Source organism: Rana temporaria, chromosome 12, assembly GCF_905171775.1.
Source record: "Rana temporaria chromosome 12, aRanTem1.1, whole genome shotgun sequence".
In the NCBI taxonomy this organism is placed as follows: Eukaryota; Metazoa; Chordata; class Amphibia; order Anura; family Ranidae; genus Rana; species Rana temporaria.
In genome coordinates this window covers 24,401,674-24,424,208 of record NC_053500.1, presented here as the reverse complement: position 1 = coordinate 24,424,208, position 22,535 = coordinate 24,401,674, and the positions used below count along the sequence as shown (strand labels likewise).

The 22,535-nt window shown below is 45.7% G+C and overlaps 1 protein-coding gene across 2 annotated transcripts in view; it reads left to right on the top strand.

Annotated features, from left to right (window-relative positions):
- PKIG (cAMP-dependent protein kinase inhibitor gamma) overlaps positions 1-22,315 on the top strand; it is a 35,020-nt gene extending 12,705 nt beyond the window's left edge. For both annotated transcript variants that reach the window (XM_040331513.1, XM_040331514.1), the window contains exons 2-3: positions 18,281-18,458; positions 21,461-22,315. In XM_040331513.1, coding sequence (XP_040187447.1) covers positions 18,311-18,458; positions 21,461-21,540 — 228 coding nt within the window. In that variant the 5' untranslated portion in view covers positions 18,281-18,310 and the 3' untranslated portion in view covers positions 21,541-22,315. The remainder of the gene's footprint in view (positions 1-18,280; positions 18,459-21,460) is intronic.
- The last annotated feature ends 220 nt before the right edge of the window (positions 22,316-22,535 follow it).

Below are 22,535 nucleotides of genomic sequence, written 5' to 3'. Positions count from 1 at the left end.
CAAAGGTAATCTGTATGTGCAATCAAAAGTTTTGTAGGGTAGGTAGGGCCGTGACAAGGGGTGGGTACAGGCCTGGATTTCCCACAAGGACACTGAGGCCAGGCCTTGGGGCGGCAGGGTGCCAAGGGGCGGCAGTGGCATTGAGTCCCACGACGCCTGGAACATACAGTTAAGGGCGGTAAGTTATGGGGGAATCCGCTCACTCGTTAACTCGATGTCGCCGCAATCACTTGTAAAATGTGTGCTCCCGTCCGTCCTCCCCTCTCCCCCCACCCCACATACCTCTCTCTGCTGGCTCTGTCTTCGGGACTCCGTCCTCCCCCCGGCCACCGAGTCTGTCTCCTGTCCCTGCTGCCGATGTACACAGAGAGAGGGGAGAGCTGTGCTCTTCCCATCTCAGCTGTGACAGGAGTTCTAGCACAGTGCTAGGACTCCTGTTTTGGAGGTGACAGGGTCAATAAAGAAAACATGTCACCTCCAATTGCTATCACACAGGGAATCGTTTTCTCCTGTGTGATACAAAAAAAGTTAAGTGAACAAAATTGATAAAAAATAAATAAATAATAAGAAATAATAATTAAATGAATAAAATAAAGTAAAGAATAAGAAAAATAATAAGGAAAATAATAAGAAAATTATACAAAAATGTAAAAAAGTAAGCGACAAGCTAATATATATATGCCATGCCATCAATTGTCACCACTATGCCATGCCATCAATTGTCACCACTGTGCCCATTAATTGTCACCACTGTGTCCATCAATTGTCGCCACTGTGCCCCGCAATTGTCGCCACTGTGCCCCGCAATTGTCGCCACTGTGCCCCGCAATTGTTGCCACTGTGTCCCGCAATTGTCGCCACTGTGCCCCGCAATTGTAGCCAGTGTGCCCTCGATGACGCTTAAGCCAATCGGGTTACCTGATTGTCTGAGACTCCTGTCAGTCTTATCCAAGGCCGCTGACTCTGATAGGCACTTCCACACAGGCAACCAGCTGCCGTTATTCAGCTGTCTGGCGCTCAACATCAGGCCAGCTGAATAGTGGGTGGCAGCGGCGAAAATATATAGATTCATACAATGCATGAATCTATATATTTTAGTGGCTGTGCGAGAGCCAGAGGGGGCGGCGCTCCGGCGCCCTCTATGGACGAACCGCTCCTGGTCTTTACTACACTTTGGGGATTAGCTCTGGCGTGTTGAGCCCGCCAGGAAGTCTGCACTGCGCTAATCACAGGCAGTGAGACATTTCCCAATCTCTGCAGCGGCGTATCGGGACAATGTCTCATCCCTACTACACGTTACTGCAACCCAGTAGTGTAAATGCAACCATAAGGTCCAGCGTTTCCCCAGAGGTGGTAAACATGAGAGCTCTGTAATCTTAATGGTACAGCCACTATGACTAGGATGGGAGTTGGGTGGTACCACCAGTGACACGTGAATCTCTGAGTGTCTGGAAATGATGAGCTGTGGGAGTGCAGCTCGTATGGATGTGCTTATTATGGATTTAAAGTGCAATTAAGCTGTTCTTCTATTGTTTTCCACCGCTCTTGGTTCCTGTGCAGTCAGCATGATGAGTTTATTGGTCTCTTTCTACCAAACAGTGCTAGCGTTCTCCTTCTCTCGTAAAAGCTTTTCCGTGTGGTCTGCAGCTAAAAAGGTTTAAAAGGTGTCCATGGACAATAGCGGAAGAGTGTCCAAAGTGCGTGTTGAAAAAGGAAGGATTGGCCTGTGTGGTTGGATTTTTATTTTATTTTTATTAATGGTTCTACAAAGTTTTACCGAATGTCCGCATTCCCAAACATTTTTAGGCAGGAAAAGGTTATGGGCCAGATTCAGAAAGACTTACGACGGGCGTATCACTAGATACACCGTCGTAAGTCCTAATCTGAGCCCGCGCAAATTTAAGTGTATGCTCATAATGAGATACGCGTAAATGTTGCTAAGATACGACCGGCGTATGGCACTTACACCGTCGTATCTTAGATGCATATTTACGCTGGCCGCTAGGTGGCGTTCCCGTTGTTAAATATGCAAATGAGCAAATACGCCGATTGACGAACGAACGCCAGGCCGCCGTATCTGTTAACGTCGTTTGCGTAAGACTTATACCCGGCGTAACGTTACCCCTGCTATAGTGAGGCGCAGCCAATGTTGGGTATGGACGTCGGGACAGACGTAATTTACGTCGTTTGCGTAAGTCGATTCACAATTGAGCTGGGCGTAAGTTACGCTTGCATCGCTTTCATTGACAAGTAGTGACGTGATTTGGAGCATGCGCACTGGGATTCAGTCGCGGCCGGCGCAGTTCGTTCGGCGCGGGGACGCGCTTCATTTAAATGACACGCCCCCTACCCGCCGAATTTGAATTCCGCCGGGTGATTTACGCTACGCCGCCGCAAGTTTACAGGCAAGTGCTTTGTGAATAATCAAATACGTTACGCCCGCCCAAAAATACGCCCATCTACGTGAATCTGGCCCAAAGATTTTTAGGGCTGGAGGAAGTGAAGAAGGCAAATGCTTGCGATTGAGACCATATACAGTGCCTTGAAAAAGTATTCATACACGTTGAACATTTTCCACATTTTGTCATGTTACAACCAAAAGAGTAAATGTATTTTATGGGGATTTTATGACCAACACAAAGTGGCACATAATTGTGAAGTGGAAGGAAAATGATAAAAGGTTTTCAGAATTTTTTACAAATAAATATCTGAAAAGCGTGGCGTGCATTTGTATTCAGCCCCCTTTACTCTGATTCCCTTAAACTAAAATCTAGTGGACCCAATTGCCTTCAGAAGTCACCTAATTAGTAAATTTGTGCGTAATTTAATCTCAGTATAAATACAGCTGTTCTGTGAAGACCTCAGAGGTTTTGTAGAAAACCTTAGTAAATAAACAGCATCACAAAAGCCAAGGAACACACCAGACAGGTCAGTGAAGAAGGTTAAAGCAGGGTTAGGTTATAAAAAATATCCCAAGCTTTGAACATCTCACGGAGCACAGTTCAATCCATCAAAATGGAAAGAGTATGGCACAACTGCAAACTTACCAAGACATGGATAACCTTCCAAGACTATTAGTCGTGCTCTCCACAAATCTGGCTTTTTTGGAAGAGTGGCAAAAAGAAAGCCATTGTTGAAAGAAAACCATAAGAAGTCCCGTTTGCATTTTGCGAGAAGCCATGTGGGGGGGACAGCAAACGTGGAAGAAGGTGCTCTGGTCAGATGAGACCAAAATGTAACTTTTTTGCCTAAAAGCAAAATGCTGTGTTTGGCAGAAAACTAATAGCCAGATTCACGTAGACTTACGACGGCGTATCAGTAGATACGCCGTCGTAAGTCCGAATGAGCGCCGTCGCATCTTTAAGCGTATTCTGGAAACCAGATACGCTTAAATTTGGACAAGATACGACCGACGTAAGTCTCCTACGCTGTCATATCTTGGGTGCATATTTACGCTGGCTGCAAGGGGCGCTTCCGTTGATTTACTCGTCGAATATGTAAATGAGCTAGATACGCCGATTCACGAACGTACTTGCGCCCGTCGCTGTAATTTACGCCGTTTACGTAAGGCGTTTTTCCGGCGTAAAGTTAAACCACCAAAAAGCTGGTCTAAGTCGTTTAGGGTATGGACGTTAGAAGTGCCGTCGGATTTTACGATGTTTACGTAAGTCGTACGTGACAAATAACGAACGGCGGCCATCCCGTGGACGCATCCAGTGCGCATGCTCAGAATCACGTCGGAACGACTCCCTAAGATACGACGGATCACTGCCTACGACGTGAATGTAACCTACACCCAGCCATATTCACGTCCAACGTAAACAACGTAAAATACGACGGCTTGAGCTCCCTGGTGCAGCCCTTTGCATGGATGCTGCTGAGTTCCACCTCCTTTATGGGGCATAACTTTACACCGGATGTATGACTTTACGCGCACTGCGTCGGACGGACGTACGTTCGTGAATCGGCGTATCTCCCTCATTTGCATATGTGAATAGAAAATCAATGGGAGCGGCAAATGTGCCCAGTGTAAATATGCGCCCACGATACGACGGCGTAGGCAAGTTACGTTGGTCGGATGAAGCCTATTTTCAGGCGTATCTAGTTTTGTGGGCACGGCGCACAGATACGACGGCGCATATTTGCACTTACGCGGCGTATCTCGAGATACGTCGGCGTAAGGGCTTTGTGAATCCGGGCCATTGTGCTTTGGGGGTGTTTTTCTGCTAAGGGGACAGGACAACTTCACTGCATCAAAGGAACTATGGACGGGGCCATGTACCATCAAATCTTGGGTGAGAACCTCCGTCCTTCTGCCAGGGCATTGAAAATGGGTCGTGGATGGGTATTCCAGCATGACAATGCCCCAAAACACACGTCTAAAGCAACAAAGCAGAGTGGCTCAAGAAGAAGCACAATAAGGCCCTAGTGTGGCCTATGTACCTGCCGCCAGCTCATAGTATATTTACTGTGAGCGGTCAGCAGGTGGTTAAATAATATCTTTTGATCCTGCCATAAAGGTCCTTGTTATAGGGTGACAACATTCTGTCCTTGCTTGAGTAATACTGTCCCTTTGCTATTGGAAATCAACAATGAAATGTTGAAAAGAAAGGAAAAGCAATAGAGAAATACATATAATAAGAGACTTGCGTATGAGAATGGGCTTTCTTTGGCCATGGATTCTTGTTCGGTGAACAGCGGAGGCCGCACATTTCAGAGGCACATAACCGGAATATTTTGTGCGGCCGAGGTCACCGTCGGGTTAATGCGCTCGCTGTTGTTATGGATATTGTCCCATTAGGGAAATTCTAATTATAGAGGATGCATGCTCGCTAGGCAGCGTCTTGAGTCAGTGAGTTATGTAAATCCCCTGTATACCAATCCTGAATGGTAATGAGAGGACGGAAGGAAATTTCCTCTGCAGGGTCATGAAGGACGATGCACACTGGATATTGGAATGATTTGTCAGATCTTCCAACATGTGCCTTGCGTTTTCGTGTGTGTGATTCATTTTTTGAAGAACGGTGTGAAAAGCACGGACCGCAGAATAAAGGGATTTAATGCTTTGATTATTTAAAAAAAAACATATCATACGTGCCTCCACTGTGCAGTTCGTTTTACACAGAGTGGCCCTGAATACTGTCTTCTGGGGTCCCTTGGCGGCTCTCGCGGCTCCTCCCCACATCAGATAACCCCCTAGGAGAAGCGCTGTCGGGGGGGGGGGGGTTAGGTTGTGGGTGCGCTCCCGAGTCCATCACTTAGCGTCCATGGCCCTGCGTCATTGGATTTGCTTGCTATCAATCTATCCAATCAAGAGCTGAGAACCCCGGGCAGAGGGACAGCGTGTCCCCGCCTTGGAAAATTCCCCCTTCATCACCAAGCCATTTTTTTGCGATATAGCACTGCATTACTTTAAAGGGTTTGTTACCCCCCCCCAAAAAAAAAGTATCCTGCGCCTTTAAAGCATGTGATATGACCTAGTGCTTGTCCTGTGTCATTTGGCCCCCTGTAACACCTAAAAAACTTGTCTGATCCTGACAGTTTCTCCCCACCCATCTGCAAACTGACCACAGTGTATCGTGGCTGCTGAGACCAGACACCGTGGTCAGTGTACATGCCTCTGTCATCAGCAGCCTGCTATCTGCTCTCCTCTCTGCTCTTGTGTCCTCCTCCCCCTCTCTGTCTGTGTGTGAGCCGCCCCTCCCCCCTCATGCTGCTCTCATAACACTTACCTGTATACACAATCAGCACTTCTTCCTATTGCAGTGTCCCCCTCTGTGAATGATTTATAAATATAAATGCTGTAAATACCTAATTTAAGAGCCGAGATTGCGATCACATGACGAGTCAGTTTTTCTCCTCCTCCCCTCCAGACTGACATTAGCAGAGGAATCTCGGCCCCACCCGCTGCATCTCTCAGAGGAGGAAAGGAGAAAGCTTTCCAGTCATGTGATCGCAATCTCGGTAGTGAAATTAGGTATTTGCAGCATTTCTTTTTATAAAGCGCACCAAGAGGGGGACACTGCAATAGAAGGCAGTGCTGATGGTGTATACAAGTTAAGAGTGGCTTAACAACCACTTTAACTGACAATTGCTCGGTCGTGCTACGCTGTACACAAATACAATGTTTGTCCTTTTATTCCCACAAATCAAGCTTTCTTTTGGTGGTTTTTGATCACCTCTGCGTTTTTTGGAGGAGGGAGCCCAGCGTTGACGCCGCGGCCGGACTCCCGGAAGTGGGAAAAGATACCTGTCTTTGACAGGTATCCTGTCCCCCCTAAATGTGCCAATTGTGGCACCGGAGGGGGGGAGGAATCCGATGAGCAGAAGTTCCACTTTAGGATGGTGCTCCTCTTTAAGTACCGAAGTTTGGCACCATTCCACGAGCGTGTGCAATTTTGAAGCGTGACATATTGGGTATCTATTTACTCGGCGTAACCTCATCTTTCATAGTATACAAAAAACGTTACTGTATGAAACGCGTTTGAAAATTGCTGTGCAAATACTGCGCAAGATAAAAAGTTACAACAACCGCCATTTTATTCTCTAGGGTCTCTGCTAAACAAAACACATATAATGTTTGAGGGTTCTGTGTCGTTTTCTAGCAAAAAAAATATGATTTTTACATGTAGGAGAGAAATGTCAGGTTGGCAAGTGGTTAACTGGTGTGGTATGGAGGGTTTTTGCAGAAGGTACTGGGCCCTGGTCTCACCAAGGTCGGGAAACTTGATAAACATAATAGACAACTCCAAGATGGCGGCACCCAGCAGCAGGCTCGGAGCTTATGGATATCTACACTAGGGAGACCTTTACAGCTAAATAACCTGCATAAAATTTGTAAAATTGAAATTGTGTTGAAGTGAATGGTCTGCTCAAAGGTTCTCAAGCAGTAGGTTTGCTTTTAAAAGATTAAAATTGAGGAAGGTCATCTTAAAGTGTGAATGCTAAGCAGCCTGATGGGACCAAGGTTGTGATCCTATGGTCTAGACTCCCCCATCCCCCTTCTGGAAATCGGTGTACAGAATCTGCAGAAGTTCGCTCTTACAGTACAAACGATTGGAGGTGATTATGTGCATGTGTTGGCCGGGCGCACTTCAGAATGCTAATTCTGTCCTATTGATTGCTCTCCTGCTGGAAGGGGCTTTGATGCAGTCAGCTATGCAGGCAACTGCTCAGCACAAAGGACGGACAGCCTACAGCGAGAGAGGACGACGAGCATGTCATGTGAAGTGAGGAAGTCACAGACCTTCGTCCGTGCTTGTGTGTCTGTACGATGGGTTCTCTTTTATTGATTTCCTTCATTCCGGCTTTTAGTATGATGTAGATTGGCCATATGTAAAGGAGGGGTTACAGCCAGATCGTTATGTCACACGATCCCCCCACAAGTAGACTGCTGTACCCTAGCATTGTGTGCAGCATTTTACAGTGGACTGTCATACTGGAGCACAGACCCTGGTGTACTTTTCCTGTTGAGCTACATTTCTATTTCTGCAGTCTTCCCATGAAATTAAAGGAAATTTTAGTTACTGTTGCCATATGTTTTTGGATGAAGTGTTTAGAATGAAAGCGAATTGGCTTTAAATCTTGCACCCAGCTGTGAGTAATTGATCTGTACCTTTTGTAGCACCCTCCTAGTTAGGTTGCTAGGATTTTAGGTACATTTAGTTCTTTGGCTCCTCTGAAATCATTGGAGCAGTTGTTGATTTCTTTTGGCTGGTCTGGCTTTCACAAGCTGCACCTTTTGATTGCTCTCCCCTGCCTTCTAGAAAGTTCTAGAACATAGGAGTAGAGCAAAGCAGCATGAATATTTATGGTGCTGCGGCCAATCCCTCAATAGGTGTGCCCTGAAGGTGGCTGAGAAGTGCATAAATAGTCTGAGCTGTAGGACAGCATTGTCTTCTTCTCCATGGATTCTACCTGTTCAGGAGGGTGGTGGCTACCTCCTACCTCCAGCTGTTCTTCTGTTTCAAGTTGCTGTTCATTGAAGTTCCGGCTGGGGGGGCCTACACTTGAGAGGGTATAGGACACCCTGAGACTTCACCTAAGGATCCAGTCTGTATAGTTTTCCTGGAAGGCATCTGGAGAAGCCTGAATGGGCACAGCTGCTCCCCTGGCCTTGTGAGTTGGCCTGGCCAGTAGGAGATAATTGGGGTAAGGCTTCCATAGGATTGGAGAGGCTCTGGAAAAGTCCTGGAGGCGATCATGGGAGGAGGTGACAAGGGACCTAGAGCAGGAGGTCTTGAGAGGAATGAAGAGAACGAGTAGGTTGGTATTTAGAGACTAGGCTAGTGATGTAGCTTGGGGCTAAGTTGTGGATGGCATTGTAAGTTGTTAGCATTTTGAATTTAATTTGTTGGGTGAGGGGAAGCCAGTGGAGGGATTGCCAGAGAGGAATTAGCAGACACAGAGCGATTGGTAAGGTGGATGAGTCTGGCAGCAGCATTCATTATGGTTTGAAGGGGTGATAGACTATGTATAGGTAAACCAATGAGAAGGGAGTTGCAGTAGTCGAGGCGAGACATGACCAGGGAGTAAATTAAGAGCTTTGTTATCTCCAAATAACGAATATTTCATCTGAATTTCTATTTGTAACAAAAGGAATTGCACATGTCTAACTAGAACATATCTTCTGAAAGCATGAACACATCTTCTGAAAGCATGAACACGTGCAGCGGATGTAGTAATCCCGGTGATATTATACGTACCATGAAATTATGGCGTCATCCAACACCTTTCAATGGCTCAATAGCATATTCTGTAGTCCTGCCAACAATTGGCTTTCCAGGCTCTATTTTTAGCAAAGTGATTTTTGCTTGGAAAGCTGGGTCCTGGAAGTGATAAGAATGTTTAGACAAGTAATAAGGATGGTGCCGTTCTGAGGGTATTAAGGCACGATTCGATAAGACGAGAAAGGTGCCAGCAGACGATAAAATAAGCAGTTTTGACTGTCTTGAGTGTTTTGGGGTCTGAGCTTTTATTCGAAATGCCAAAACCCAACTGATGATATGCCCAAAGATCGGCAAACCAAGAATGTTTTTAGGAGTGTTACAGGTTTACATCAATGCTAACTAAGTATTAACAGACTTACAGGGGCCTTAGTTGCCATACAGCAGATAAATCTTGAATCTGGGCTTGCAGAGTGTTTGGAAAGGGGTCTGTATTTTAGTGGCTTCAAATGATGGAATGGTTTCAGGGTGGGCATCACCAATAAAGACTCACAGACCACTAATGTGGCAGGATTGGTGATATTTATACGTTTATTATATCTACTGCAAATTTCTTAAAGTATCAGCAAGGGGCAGATCTGAGAGCCGGTTTACACTGGGGCGACTCGTCAGGTGGCTCAGCCGCCTGACGAGTTGCGTCCCATTCAATGCAATGAAACCGTTCTAATAGGAGCGACACAAGTCGCTCCGACTTAGAAAAAGCTTCTTGCACGACTTCGGGGGCAGCTCGGGTGACCTGCATTGACTTCTATACAGAAGTCGTTTTGCAGGTCGCCTCTGAAGTCGTCTTTAGGACGACTTGCAGAGTCGCCCCCGAAGTCGTGCCACGGAAGTGTGAACCGGCTCTTAGGCTACCAACCACAATAACAAAATGTAAAAAACAACGAATCCCTGGTGTGTAAATCTTTACATAATCTCAGTGTAAGCTTGACTTCTGTTTGTAAGTAAACTTGTAACTTATTCGAACAAACCAAGGTACCACCAATGTTGTACAGCAGGCACCCTAAGATGCCACATCCCATCTTCACAGTGCCAGAGCTCCGCTCCAAGAAGCCACTTGTAAAACATGGCCCTCTGGGTATGGGACAAATAGGTACACCTTCACGCTATGAGATGCCCTTTCCTAGAAAATGTAATCACAAGAGCTGTTAACCCAAAAGGTTCCATGGTGCATGCAAATCCTGACTTTCCAAAAGTCAGCGTTTGCCCTGGATCTGTAGGGGCCCCTGCAGAAAACAGGGGAAGTAGCCAAGTCCTGTGAAGGTAGGATTTGGCACATTTAGCTGTTCTACAACTTAAGGTAGTAAATATCACAAACATCTTATATCAAACTTTAACATGGTAATGTCATTTCCCAAATGAATATTTTCAACATTTTTATTTGCTTTCCTGAAATATAATCCCTAGTGATCCTGCCATGGAGGTCCTTGTTCAAGCTCTTCCTGTAATAGAATGATAAGATGCTCTCCCTGGTTTCTGGCTCTCGTGTTCTTTACCCTGTCATGCTTCTGATAGAGACTAAAAGTGGCCAGAACTGCACACAGACATGGTACACTGTTGTCACCATCAAGAAACCCGCCCTGAGAAATGCCAGGCAGCCAATGCCAAAGAGTATATAGGTAGGAAGTATCGTCAAGGAGGCCACCAGACATTAGCACTGCAAAGATTGCATTGTTCATTGAGGAACACAGTACTGTTGATAGAAGACTGGTGGGTATACTGCCATGAACAGGATTGGATAGGACACTATATTGTAAAACAAAGGGCAGCGCCACCTAGTGGCTATACCCCAGAACTACTACAGAGCTTTACTACAGCTTAGTGTCAAAGGAAGAAGCTTTTTCCCAACTGTGTAATGTATGTGTTCTCTAAGTTTGAGTTCTGACTTGCCACTAGTGATTTGTGGAAATCACCAGCAGCAAGATAGCTAAGAAGAGGCTGCTTGTTTGTCCCTATTGTAATTAGATGTTACTCCCGTTGCTAGTGATTGAGTGTTCAAGTCAGTGACAGAGCAACATCTTGCTTCATCTGCCTACTGAGTAAGTAATTCCATATTGGCAGACATGCACATCTTGAGCGACCATCCTGCTGGCAATATTGTTGTACAATACAAGTGTTTAACAGTGATCTACAACCAATGTCACTGGTGACTTGATAGGTAGTAAAGGTTTGAAACATAGAAGCCGTAGAGGCTTTAGGGGCATGGATACATAGAGGAGGTAAAGAAATAGATACAGGTGATAGAGGCATAGATACATAGAAGTGGTGAAGACCTAGATACATAGAGGCGATAGAGACATAGAGGCGATAGAGACATAGAGGCGGTAGAGACATAGTTACATAGTGATGGCGAAGACATAGATACATGGGGGTGGTGAAGACATAGAGGCAATAGAGGTGATAGAGGCGGTAGAGTCATAGATACATAGAGGCTGTAAAGACATAGATGCATAGAGGTGGCGAAGACCTAGATGCATAGAGGTGGCGAAGACCTAGATGCATAGAGGTGGCGAAGACCGAGATGCATAGAGGTGGCGAAGACCGAGATGCATAGAGGTGGCGAAGACCGAGATGCATAGAGGTGGCGAAGACCGAGATGCATAGAGGTGGCTAAGACCGAGATGCATAGAGGTGGCTAAGACCGAGATGCATAGAGGTGGCTAAGACCGAGATGCATAGAGGTGGCTAAGACCGAGATGCATAGAGGTGGCTAAGACCGAGATGCATAGAGGTGGCTAAGACCGAGATGCATAGAGGTGGCTAAGACCGAGATGCATAGAGGTGGCTAAGACCGAGATGCATAGAGGTGGCTAAGACCGAGATGCATAGAGGTGGCTAAGACCGAGATGCATAGAGGTGGCTAAGACCGAGATGCATAGAGGTGGCTAAGACCGAGATGCATAGAGGTGGCTAAGACCGAGATGCATAGAGGTGGCGAAGACCTAGATGCATAGAGGTGGCGAAGACCTAGATGCATAGAGGTGGCGAAGACCTAGATGCATAGAGGTGGCGAAGACCGAGATGCATAGAGGTGGCGAAGACCGAGATGCATAGAGGTGGCGAAGACCGAGATGCATAGAGGTGGCGAAGACCGAGATGCATAGAGGTGGCGAAGACCGAGATGCATAGAGGTGGCGAAGACCGAGATGCATAGAGGTGGCGAAGACCGAGATGCATAGAGGTGGCTAAGACCGAGATGCATAGAGGTGGCTAAGACCGAGATGCATAGAGGTGGCTAAGACCGAGATGCATAGAGGTGGCTAAGACCGAGATGCATAGAGGTGGCGAAGACCGAGATGCATAGAGGTGGCGAAGACCTAGATGCATAGAGGTGGCGAAGGCGTAGATGCAAAGAGGCTGTAAAGGCGTAGATGCAAAGAGGCTGTAAAGGCGTAGATGCAAAAAGGCTGTAAAGGCGTAGATGCAAAAAGGCTGTAAAGACAGGTGGAAGAGGCATAGATGCATAAAGGTGGTAAAGACCTTAATACATAGAGGTGAAAATGGGTAAAACCCATCAGTAAAGATCAGGAGAAGAAGGACCACACTGACACACTGTTGAAATTGAGCTTTATGGGTAAGTATACTAAGTAGACATGTATCTGAGTACCTCGTTCCACATTACTAATTGTTAATTCTGCCTGGACTACAGATGTCCAATGTTCTAATTGTTGTGCATGTATAAAGAGCGCAGTCACCTGATCCATATACAATGCCGCTACTACCAGATCACTCTGAAAATACCGCTGAGCACAAAAGCTCTGGGATTAGTCCGAGAGCACGGCATTGTTCTCCTGCTTCGGAAAGGCCTGTTTGATCTGCGTGTTGTTTAATTAAAATATAAAGAGCGGTCCAAAAAAGAAAGCTCTCACAGTGATATGGACTCCACGTCTCTAAATAGATGACATCAGCTGCTCTTCATTATGGGTTCTGCATGTTCTAGTCTACATTCAGTTCACAGCACCTGTGGTTTTGGAGTAAGCCCTGGGGTGTAGGTAAGCAAGGCATCATTTTTTCTCACCTGTGAAGGTTTTAGTGTGTTTTGGAAAGATGTTAAGCCACCTCCAGTTAATCTCCATCCCTTTTAAGACCCGTTAGGATGCATTAAGGTGAAAAAACTTTTACCTTTACAACCCCTTTAATGGGAGGAACAATTCCCTATCATTGGTGTCAGTCGTAGCAATAGCGCCCCATTGTTGGTATTAATGGAAGGAATAGTGCGCCATCATTGGTATTAGTGGGAGGAATAGAGCACCATCATTGTTATTAGTGGGAGGAATAGAGCGCCATCATTGGTATTAGTGGGAGGAATAGAGCGCCATCATTGGTATTAGTGAGAGGAATAGAGCACCATCATTGGTATTAGTGGGAGGAATAGAGCGCCATCATTGGTATCAGTGGGAGGAATAGAGCGCCATCATTGTTATTAGTGGGAGGAATAGAGCGCCATCATTGGTATTAGTGAGAGGAATAGAGCACCATCATTGGTATTAGTGGGAGGAATAGAGCACCATCATTGGTATTAGTGGGAGGAATAGAGCACCATCATTGGTATCAGTGGGAGGAATAGAGCACCATCATTGGTATTAGTGGGAGGAATAGAGCGCCATCTTTGGTGTCGGTGGGAGGAATAGAGCACCATCATTGGTATTAGTGGGAGGAATAGAGCGCCATCTTTGGTGTCGGTGGCAGTAATAGTGCATCATTGTTTGTATCAATGGGATTAATAGTGCGCCATCGTTGGTATCAATGGGAAATAGTGCTTCACTATTGGTATTAATGGGAGGAATAATGCCCTATCATTGGTGTCAGTGGTAGTAATAGTGCCCCATCATTGGTAATGGTATCAATGGGAGGAATAGTGCTCCATCATTGGTTGCTGACAGTGGGGGGAACAATGCCTCAAGGGCCGGATAAAAATACAAGCAAAGGGCTGCATCCGGCCCCCAGGCCACAGTTTGGAGACCACTGTTCTAGACAAAGCAGTGCCCCAGCTGCTTCATGGTTCCATTATTTCAAAGGCTGATACTCCAGGGGGCAATTTACATTTCCATTAAATAGATTTTTGTTAATTTTAATGTTTTACCAGGGTTGCAGTCGGGCCAGTATAATTGCACCACTGGGGCTTTAGGTAACAATGTGATGGGGGGGATCGGCACACCCCAAGGCCTGGAAATTAGCCTATTTAAAGACCCCCTACAACTGTCCACGAACAAATATTACTAAAGCACAGTTAAAAAATCGGGTCCTTTCATTAAAATATTAATATAAAAAAATCTGGTTGCCAATAGTAACAACAATCCACAAATGTTTGAGATGTAAATAATGTGATGAAGCCAAACATTTGTCACGCAACGTCATTGCTTTGGCTATTGCAACTTACTTCTCCTACTGCTTTTACTGGAGATGGGAAATATCCAAGTTTTCCTCCAGACACACAACTCCCCAAGGAAAGCTCCCGGTGCCACCGGCATAAACAGCCGCCCGCTCATCTGCCCACTTCAAAGTGGACTGTCCCTGTATACTAAGGACATGACGGGGCTTTGTGGTGAATGCCAGGGAATTTTGGAACCGCTTCTGCTTTTTTTATTTTGATGGCAAACAGTGTAAGGAAGCTACTATTTATGAATATACTTCTTCTCCTGTCTGGCCAGATCTATGTTTTAAAGAAGAACTTTGGTGATATTTTAGAATCGGCCTCTAGTGTAGTGCTTCAGAATTGTGAATTATTTTAAATTTGTTATTTATCTGAAACCTGCCATTATACTGGCCTGCTGTAGGCCATCTGAAAGTTGAAATCAGGCTTACACGGGGAGTAAACTGATAGGAGTGTGAGGTTCTTGAGTAGGCTTACTAAAGGGATATACAGTGCCTTGAAAAAAGTATTCGTACTCCTTGAAATTTTCCACATTTTGTCATGTTACAACATAAAAGTATTTTATTGGGATTTTATTTGATCGACCAACACAAAGTGGCAAGTAATTGTGACGTGAAAGATAAATGATAAATGGTTTTCAATTTTTTTTACAAAGTGTGAAAAATGTGGGGTACATTTTGTATTCAGCCCCCCGGAGTCAATACTTTGTAGAACCACCTTTAGCTGCAATTACAGCTACAAGTATTTTTGGGGATGTCTCTACCAGCTTTGCACATCTAGCGTGAAATCTTTGCCCATTCTGCTTTGCAAAACATCTCAAGCTGTCAGATTGGATGGAGAGCGTCTGTGAACAGCAATTTTCAAGTCTTGCCACAGATTCTCAATTGGATTTAGGTCTGGACTGTGACTGGACCATTTTAACACATGAATATGCTTTTGATCTAAACCATTCCATTGTAGCTCTGGCTGTATGTTTAGGGTCGTTGTCCTGCTGGAAGGTGAACCTCTGCCCCAGTCTCAGGTCTTTTCCAGACTCTAACAGGTTTTCTTCTAAGATTGCCCTGTGTTTGGCTCTATCCATCTTCCCATCAACTCTGACCAGCTTCCCTGTCCCTGCTGAAGAAAAGCATCTCCACAACATGGTACTGCCACCACCATGTTTCACGGTGGGGATGGTGTGTTCAGGGTGATGTGCAGTGTTAGTTTTCTGCCACACATAATGTTTTGCTTTTAGGCCAAAAAGTTCAATTTTGGTTTGTTTTGTCCCCCACACGCCTTTTTGCAAATTGCAAACGGCATTCTTATGGCTTTCTTTCAACAATGATTTGTGGAGTTTAGACTAAGGGCTGTCCCATAACTACAGGACGGTGCGCGATTTGCCTCATGACTACAGGACGGTGTGCGATTTGCCTCATGACTACAGGACGGTGTGGATTTCCTAATGACTGCAGGATGGTGTGTGGATTGCCTCAAGACTACAGGACGGTGTGTGGATTGCCTCAAGACTACAGGACGGTGTGTGGATTGCCTCATGACTACAGGATGGTGTGTGGATTGCCTCATGACTACAGGATGGTGTGTGGATTGCCTCATGACTACAGGATGGTGTGTGGATTGCCTCAAGACTACAGGACGGTGTGTGGATTGCCTCATGACTACAGGATGGTGTGTGGATTGCCTCATGACTACAGGATGGTGTGTGGATTGCCTCATGACTACAGGATGGTGTGTGGATTGCCTCATGACTACAGGATGGTGTGTGGATTGCCTCATGATTACAGGATGGTGTGTGGATTGCCTCATGATTACAGGATGGTGTGTGGATTGCCTCATGATTACAGGAGGGTGCATGGATTGTCCCATGACTACAGGAGGGTGCGTGGATTGTCCCATGGCTACAGGACGGTGCGTGGATTGTCCCATGGCTACAGGACGGTGCATGGATTATTCCGTGGTCACAGGACGATGTGTGGATTATTCCGTGGTCACAGGACGATGTGTGGATTATACTGTGGTTACAGGATGGTACGTGGATTATACCATGGTCACAGGACGGTGCGTGGATTGTACCGTGGTCACAGGACGGTGCATGGATTGTACCATGGTACGTGGATTGTACCGTGGTCAAAGTGTGTACACTGCATTATACCATAACTACAGGATGATGGGTGCTTATATTACACTGGCAGGATGGGGTATACATTGGGTTATATCCTGTGATGAGGGTGTGTATGTTATATCATATCCGATAAGTAGAAAGGTGTGAATAGTGAATTATATCACAGACACAGCTCTTACTGAGACTCTGATCCTTACTTGGTCATGAATTTATTTTCAATCCATAGGAATTATTCAGCAGAATTGTCTCCAGTGGAAGATTACTGGACAGATCTAGAATGCTTCCATACTTTTGATATTCGGTCATGTTGGAATGTAGCAGTTCTTACTGAGTTCCTCTATAACCCCCCAGTCACCACAACTCATTGGCATCATGTGTGTCATTCCTGAAGCATGATGTCCATGGTGCGTCATGGAATATTGTCCCTAGACCGGGAACGGTCTAGATGCTTTCCCGGGCCCTTCTAGATCCTGGAATCCTCAGGGAGTTGGCCAATGGTGATCTCTGCCTGGGAATAAGGGGCTGGAGAGCACTTTATCCCAGTGCACCAACTATGTATATCTGTGTGTACTTCATCCCCATCTGACAGCTCGGTGCTGACGGCTGGAAGATAGAACCATGCAGTGTTGCCAACCTACCAGATTGAAATTTACTGGCACGACACCCGCTTTTTACTGGCATTTCACAAAAGTTACTAAATTACATTTTTAGGTGCAAATTTCAGTATGTAGGCTACAAACAAGTACGCTTGGCAAAGAGCAATGTGATTTAAGGTAGATATTAAGGTTAAAAAAAATATTTTAGTTATTTTCGATATAATAAGGGCAAATTATTTAGTCACCCTCTGCCACCAACACCCCCTGCCCTCACCCCCCTCTGCGGTGCCACAATTTCCCTCTACCTCCAATCTCCCCCTGCCTCCAATCTCCCCCTGCCTCCAATCTCCCCCTGCCTCCAATCTCCCCCTGCCTCCAATCTCCCCCTGCCTCCAATCTCCCCCTGCCTCCAATCTCCCTCTGCCTCCAATCTCCCTCTGCCTCCAATCTCCCCCTGCCTCCAATCTTCCCCAGGCCCCCTGCCTCCATTGTCCCCTGCCTCCATCCCCCTCTACGGTGCCACCAACAACCCCTGTCTCCATCCCCACCCTCTGCGATGCCACCATCAACCCCTGCCTCCAATCACCCCCTGCCACTAACACCCCCTGCCTCCAATCTCCCCCTGCCTCCATTTCCCCCTGCCTCCATCCCCTTCTGCGGTGCCACCGCAGCCACCATCACCCCCTGCCTCCAATCTCCATGCGCAGTTCCAAACCGAACCGATCTTGACTATTTTTACTGGCACATTACCCAACCACGGACATTTACGAACAGGGGGAAAAAGTGCCCGTTTTTACAAACTTTCCGTAAAAATATCATGTTTATTGTGTATTAATTCATGTCCATTTCTAAGTCGCCCCAGGAATAATTATATTGTGGTCCTCGTAGTGAAAGGTTTGGAGACCCCTGATGCACTGACTGGACATAAGTCATCCTGGGGCCGATGTCCTTCCTGTTTTCTATAGCCACCACTTAGAAGCCTAGAGTCATTATCATTAATTCTGAGCTTTAGAAAGGACTGCTGAAAGCTTATTGGTCCATAAAATGTAGTGCGAGAGATAATGGCAGTGCTGTATATCAGAAATCAAACTCCCGTACATTATATATCTGCTGATGACCTGTTATAAATCCACAGGGCACTGCAAACCCTAGCAGCAGATATCCTGGATCGATCGATGAATGCATTTGTTCTATAATCATCCATCACCACCGTCCGATAATCCACTCCATTAGTCAGTATTACTCCTATAAATCTGCTGCCATCTGCTGGAAGGTTTTGGTCCTTACATCCGCTTGACACCACAGTCAACCAATGAAAAGAGTGGGCCTAAGAAATGTCTTGGCCTCTAGCAACCTACTGACATTCCAGATGTAGCTTTCATATTGCTATGCAGGTCAGCTGTTTTCTGCTACTTCTTTTTGCACAGCTCCTCTCTGATTATTACTCCTCTCTCTCTCTCTGCAGATCGAATGAATTTGATATGATAAAGACGTTATGGACGTAGAGTCGGCTTACGGCGAATTTATATCGTGTGACCGAACGGGCAGACGCAACGCAGTGCCTGACATCAAGGGGCAATGCAGCTCAACGGGGGTGAGAGACCTTTCAGAGGACATAGGAGACCTGTCCATTCAAGGAGCAGGTTAGTCACCCAAATAATGGGGATTGTGTTATGACTAGCACAACTTGCTGGATTGCTGCTGAATGGCTCATCTGCACCATTGCTATATTCCAGACCTCTCCAAGAATCATGGGTCAGGAGTACACACTTTATATCCTATTCCTCTCACTTTCTCTATAAAGGCTCCTCTGACATTGCAGATCCATTGACACAGGACTGACAAGTCCTACAACCCCTGCCAACTTCATAAACACAGCAGGGACAGTATAGTGTATCTGGATGAAACCTACAAACTCCACACACTAAGGCCCAATGTATGGAGTGTTACTGAATATGGGTAGGCGCACATTATTTTCTGTGTTGTTTCTGTCTTTCAAAGCCACCAGAATTCACATCACAATGGTAGATTGTGTTACATGTGATCTATTTATTGTAAAGGAGACCTGAACCTAAATGCTGACAGTTATGCTTGGGTCTTGGGGGTATGGACAATTACTTAGGAACAGAAGGCCTTGGAATACTTACCTGAAGAAAACACGGCACCAGGGTTGGCTTGAGTTTGGGGCACTGGTTCATGTGATCTTCACGGCACCAGGTTGGCTTGGGTTTGGAGTACTTGGTCATATGATCTCTGCGGCACCAGGTTGGCTTGGGTTTGGGTGACTGGCTCATGCAATCATTGAATCTGGATTTGAGGGCACTGGATCATGTGATCTTTGTGGCACTAGGATGGCTTGAGTTTGGGGCACTGGTTCATGTGATCTTCACGGCACTAGGTTGGCTTGGGTTTGGCTTACTAGGTCATCTGATCTCTGCGGCACCAGGTTGGCTTGAGTTTGGGTGACTGGCTCATGCAATCACCTGGATTTGAGGGCACTGGATCATGTGATCTTTGCGGCACTAGGATGGCTTGAGTTTGGGACACTGGGTCATGTGATCGCTGCGTCACCAGGTTGGTTTGAGTTTGAGACACTGGGTCATGTGATCTCTGCGTCACCAGGTTGGTTTGAGTTTGGAACACTGGGTCATGTGATCTCTGCGTCACCAGGTTGGTTTGAGTTTGGGTGACTGGCTCATGCAATCACCTGGGTTTGAGGGTACTGGATCATGTGATCTTTGTGGCACCAGGATGGCTTGAGTTTAGAGCACTGGGTCTTGTGATCTCTGCTAAATAAGGTTGGCTTGAGTTTGGGACACTGAGTCATGTGATCTCTGTGGCACCGGGTTGGTTTTAGTTTGAGACACTGGGTTATGTGATCTCTGCAGCACCAGATTGGTTTAACTTTCGTGCACTGGGTCATGTGATCTCTGTGGCACCGGGTTGTTTTGAGTTTGAGACACTGGGTCATGTGATCTTTGCATCACCAGGTTGGTTTGAGACACTGGGTCATGTGATCTTTGCATCACCAGGTTGGTTTAAGTTGGAGGCATTTGGGTATGATAAATCATATTAATTTGAATTGGAGGCACTTGCTCATGTTACCTTGGCTGATGAGAAACATCAAAGCTCAGATTGTCTTGTGTTTCCCTTTAGCACAGATCATACATTTAAAGTGCTTCATTGTTGATGAAATGTGGGGGGATTTTTGTCCTGTTTATTTCAGTTATTTAAAGTTAAAGTTTAGTCAGGAAATTAAGTCCTGCTAGATTACTTCAGACTGGTTCCCTTTGCAGGTATAGCAATGTAAAACATAAAAAAAAAATAGGGGCCTATACTATTTAGCATCCAGTAATACACTGTCTCACGATCATTGATAACGTCATTATCAGATTCAAGAAACTGGTTGATTGTTGTAGATCAGAAAGTGGGGGTTATTTACAAAAGGCAAATCCACTTTGCACTACAAGTGTACTTGGAAGTGCAGTCGCTGTAAATCTGAGGGGGAAGTTCTGAAATGATGGGAAGCTCCACTGATTTTATCATCCAATCACGTGCACGCTAAAATGCTGTTTTTTTTTATTTTCCTTGCATGTCCCCCTCAGATCTACAGCGACTGCACTTCCAAGTGCACTTGTAGTGTAAGGCTCCATTCACACGAGGCGGACTCCGTTTCTACGGAGTCCGCCTGCTCCCGCCAGCTCAGTCCGCAGATCTCCGCTGAGCCGACGGATGACAATCTCCTCTCTGCTCACTGAATGGGGAGGGGCTTGTCGGGCACCGCTGTCCTCCTATGGAGCGGTCTGATGAAAACGGACAGCATGTCTGTTTTCATCAGATCTTATCCGATCCGCATGGACGGATGTGGACGTTCCCCCCATACGTCTGTTTTTAGCGGGTCGGATGTCAGCGGACATGTCTCCGCTGACATCCGACGCTCCATAGGGATGCATGGATCGGCCGTTCAGGTCCGCCGTCAAAACTGACAGGCGGACCCGAACGGGGTCCGTCCGTGTGAATGAGGCCTAAAGTGGATTGCCTTTATTAAATTAACCCCAAGAGTCTTCTAAATCTATTTCAATAAAGGTTCTGAATGTGAAATGATGGGTTTTCTAAAGAACAAAATCGCAGTCAAGGAAGTACAGTGGAACCTTGGATTACGAGCATAATCCGTTTCAGAAGAATGCTAGCAATCCAATGCACTTGCATATCAAAGCGAGTTTCCCCATAGAAGTCAATGGAAACTAAAATAATTTGTTCCGCATTGACTTCAATGGCATGCAATACCGCATGTGGCCAGAGGTGGGGGGGCCCCGGAGAGCCTCGGGAATGGAGTATTTACGCACGGCTCTGTCGCCCCCCACACCTCTGGCTAAATACAGTACTGCACACTGCTGTGGCTTAAATCCTGCTCGTTTCGCGAGACAACACTCGCAAACTGAGTCAGAATTTTACAGAAAAAAAATGCTCATTGCGAAACGCTAGTTTACCGCGCTACTTACAATCCGAGGTTCCACTGTATAATGGAAGCTGTCTGTACAGTCAGGCGTAAACCAATGGAGGCCCAGCTCTTGTTTTATAGGAATTTTATTAGAAATGTATTTACCTTCCATGAATGTGAACACATCTATTTCTCTAATTCCAGAAGGACAAGCACAGGCAGCATCTTCAGACACCGGGCAGGAGCAGAGCCCGAAAGCACAAGATGGTAGCTCACCGTCATGAATTACTTATGTCTTGCAGACATCCATACTGACTTTCCTACAGAAAGAGACCATTGTGAACAAGCACCAAACGGTTTCTATGGGGCTCCAGTCTGAACAGTACACTGGATTCCGCGATTTCAGCTCACGCACATGCCCACGAATGTAAAATCGGGATGCATGACTCCAATCTGCCACCTTGTGGCCAAACTTGCTCATTGCATCTTTTTCAGTCTCCGCCTGACCAAAACTTGCCTTAGTGATTTTAGCCCTTTATAGAAACATAAAAACGATATGCAAATACATAAACCCGACGCGTGAGATTTTGATGACGGTACTGCCCACTTACTCTTTGTATTTTCTAGGGAAGCAGATATTTATTGTAAAACTTCAGAAAGCAATTTATTTGCCTACTCCTAAACAGTTTGGGTGACCCACTGCCATAAAACAATGGAGGACAGCCAAGGTACAGTGTGGCGTTATGACGTGACTTTTGAGCAATGCCTTACGGAACCAGAACGGACCAAACTGTGTACTGACACCAGGTACAAATGTCCTGTGTATATTACCAACTGCCAACACTACGATTTTTTTGGGGTTATTTTCCTCTTCAATCCACATTTTATTGCTATATCTGGTGTAGAGTTTGTTTGCTCTACATAGAATGGATGGTTAATACTTACATGAAAAATGGTGTGTTTTTTTTTTTTAAACCTTTTTCTTTCATTTTGAAAAGTACACTTCTTTTCTTCCAGTTATGATTTTGTGTGAATGAATAAACACCATGAAAACATTAAGGTTTTATTGATGATGTGCTTGCAGAAAAGAAATCGCCCCGTCTATGGCCCACTCGATTATGGCTTGGGGAATCCGTGACAACAAGATCTCCTTTACTAGCATTTTATTCATTAAAGCGTTTAACCTAAAAAAAATAAAAATAATATTGATCTTGTTCCCTTAAAGCAGTGATGGCGAAACTTGGCAGCCCAGATATTTTGGAACTACATTTCCCATGAT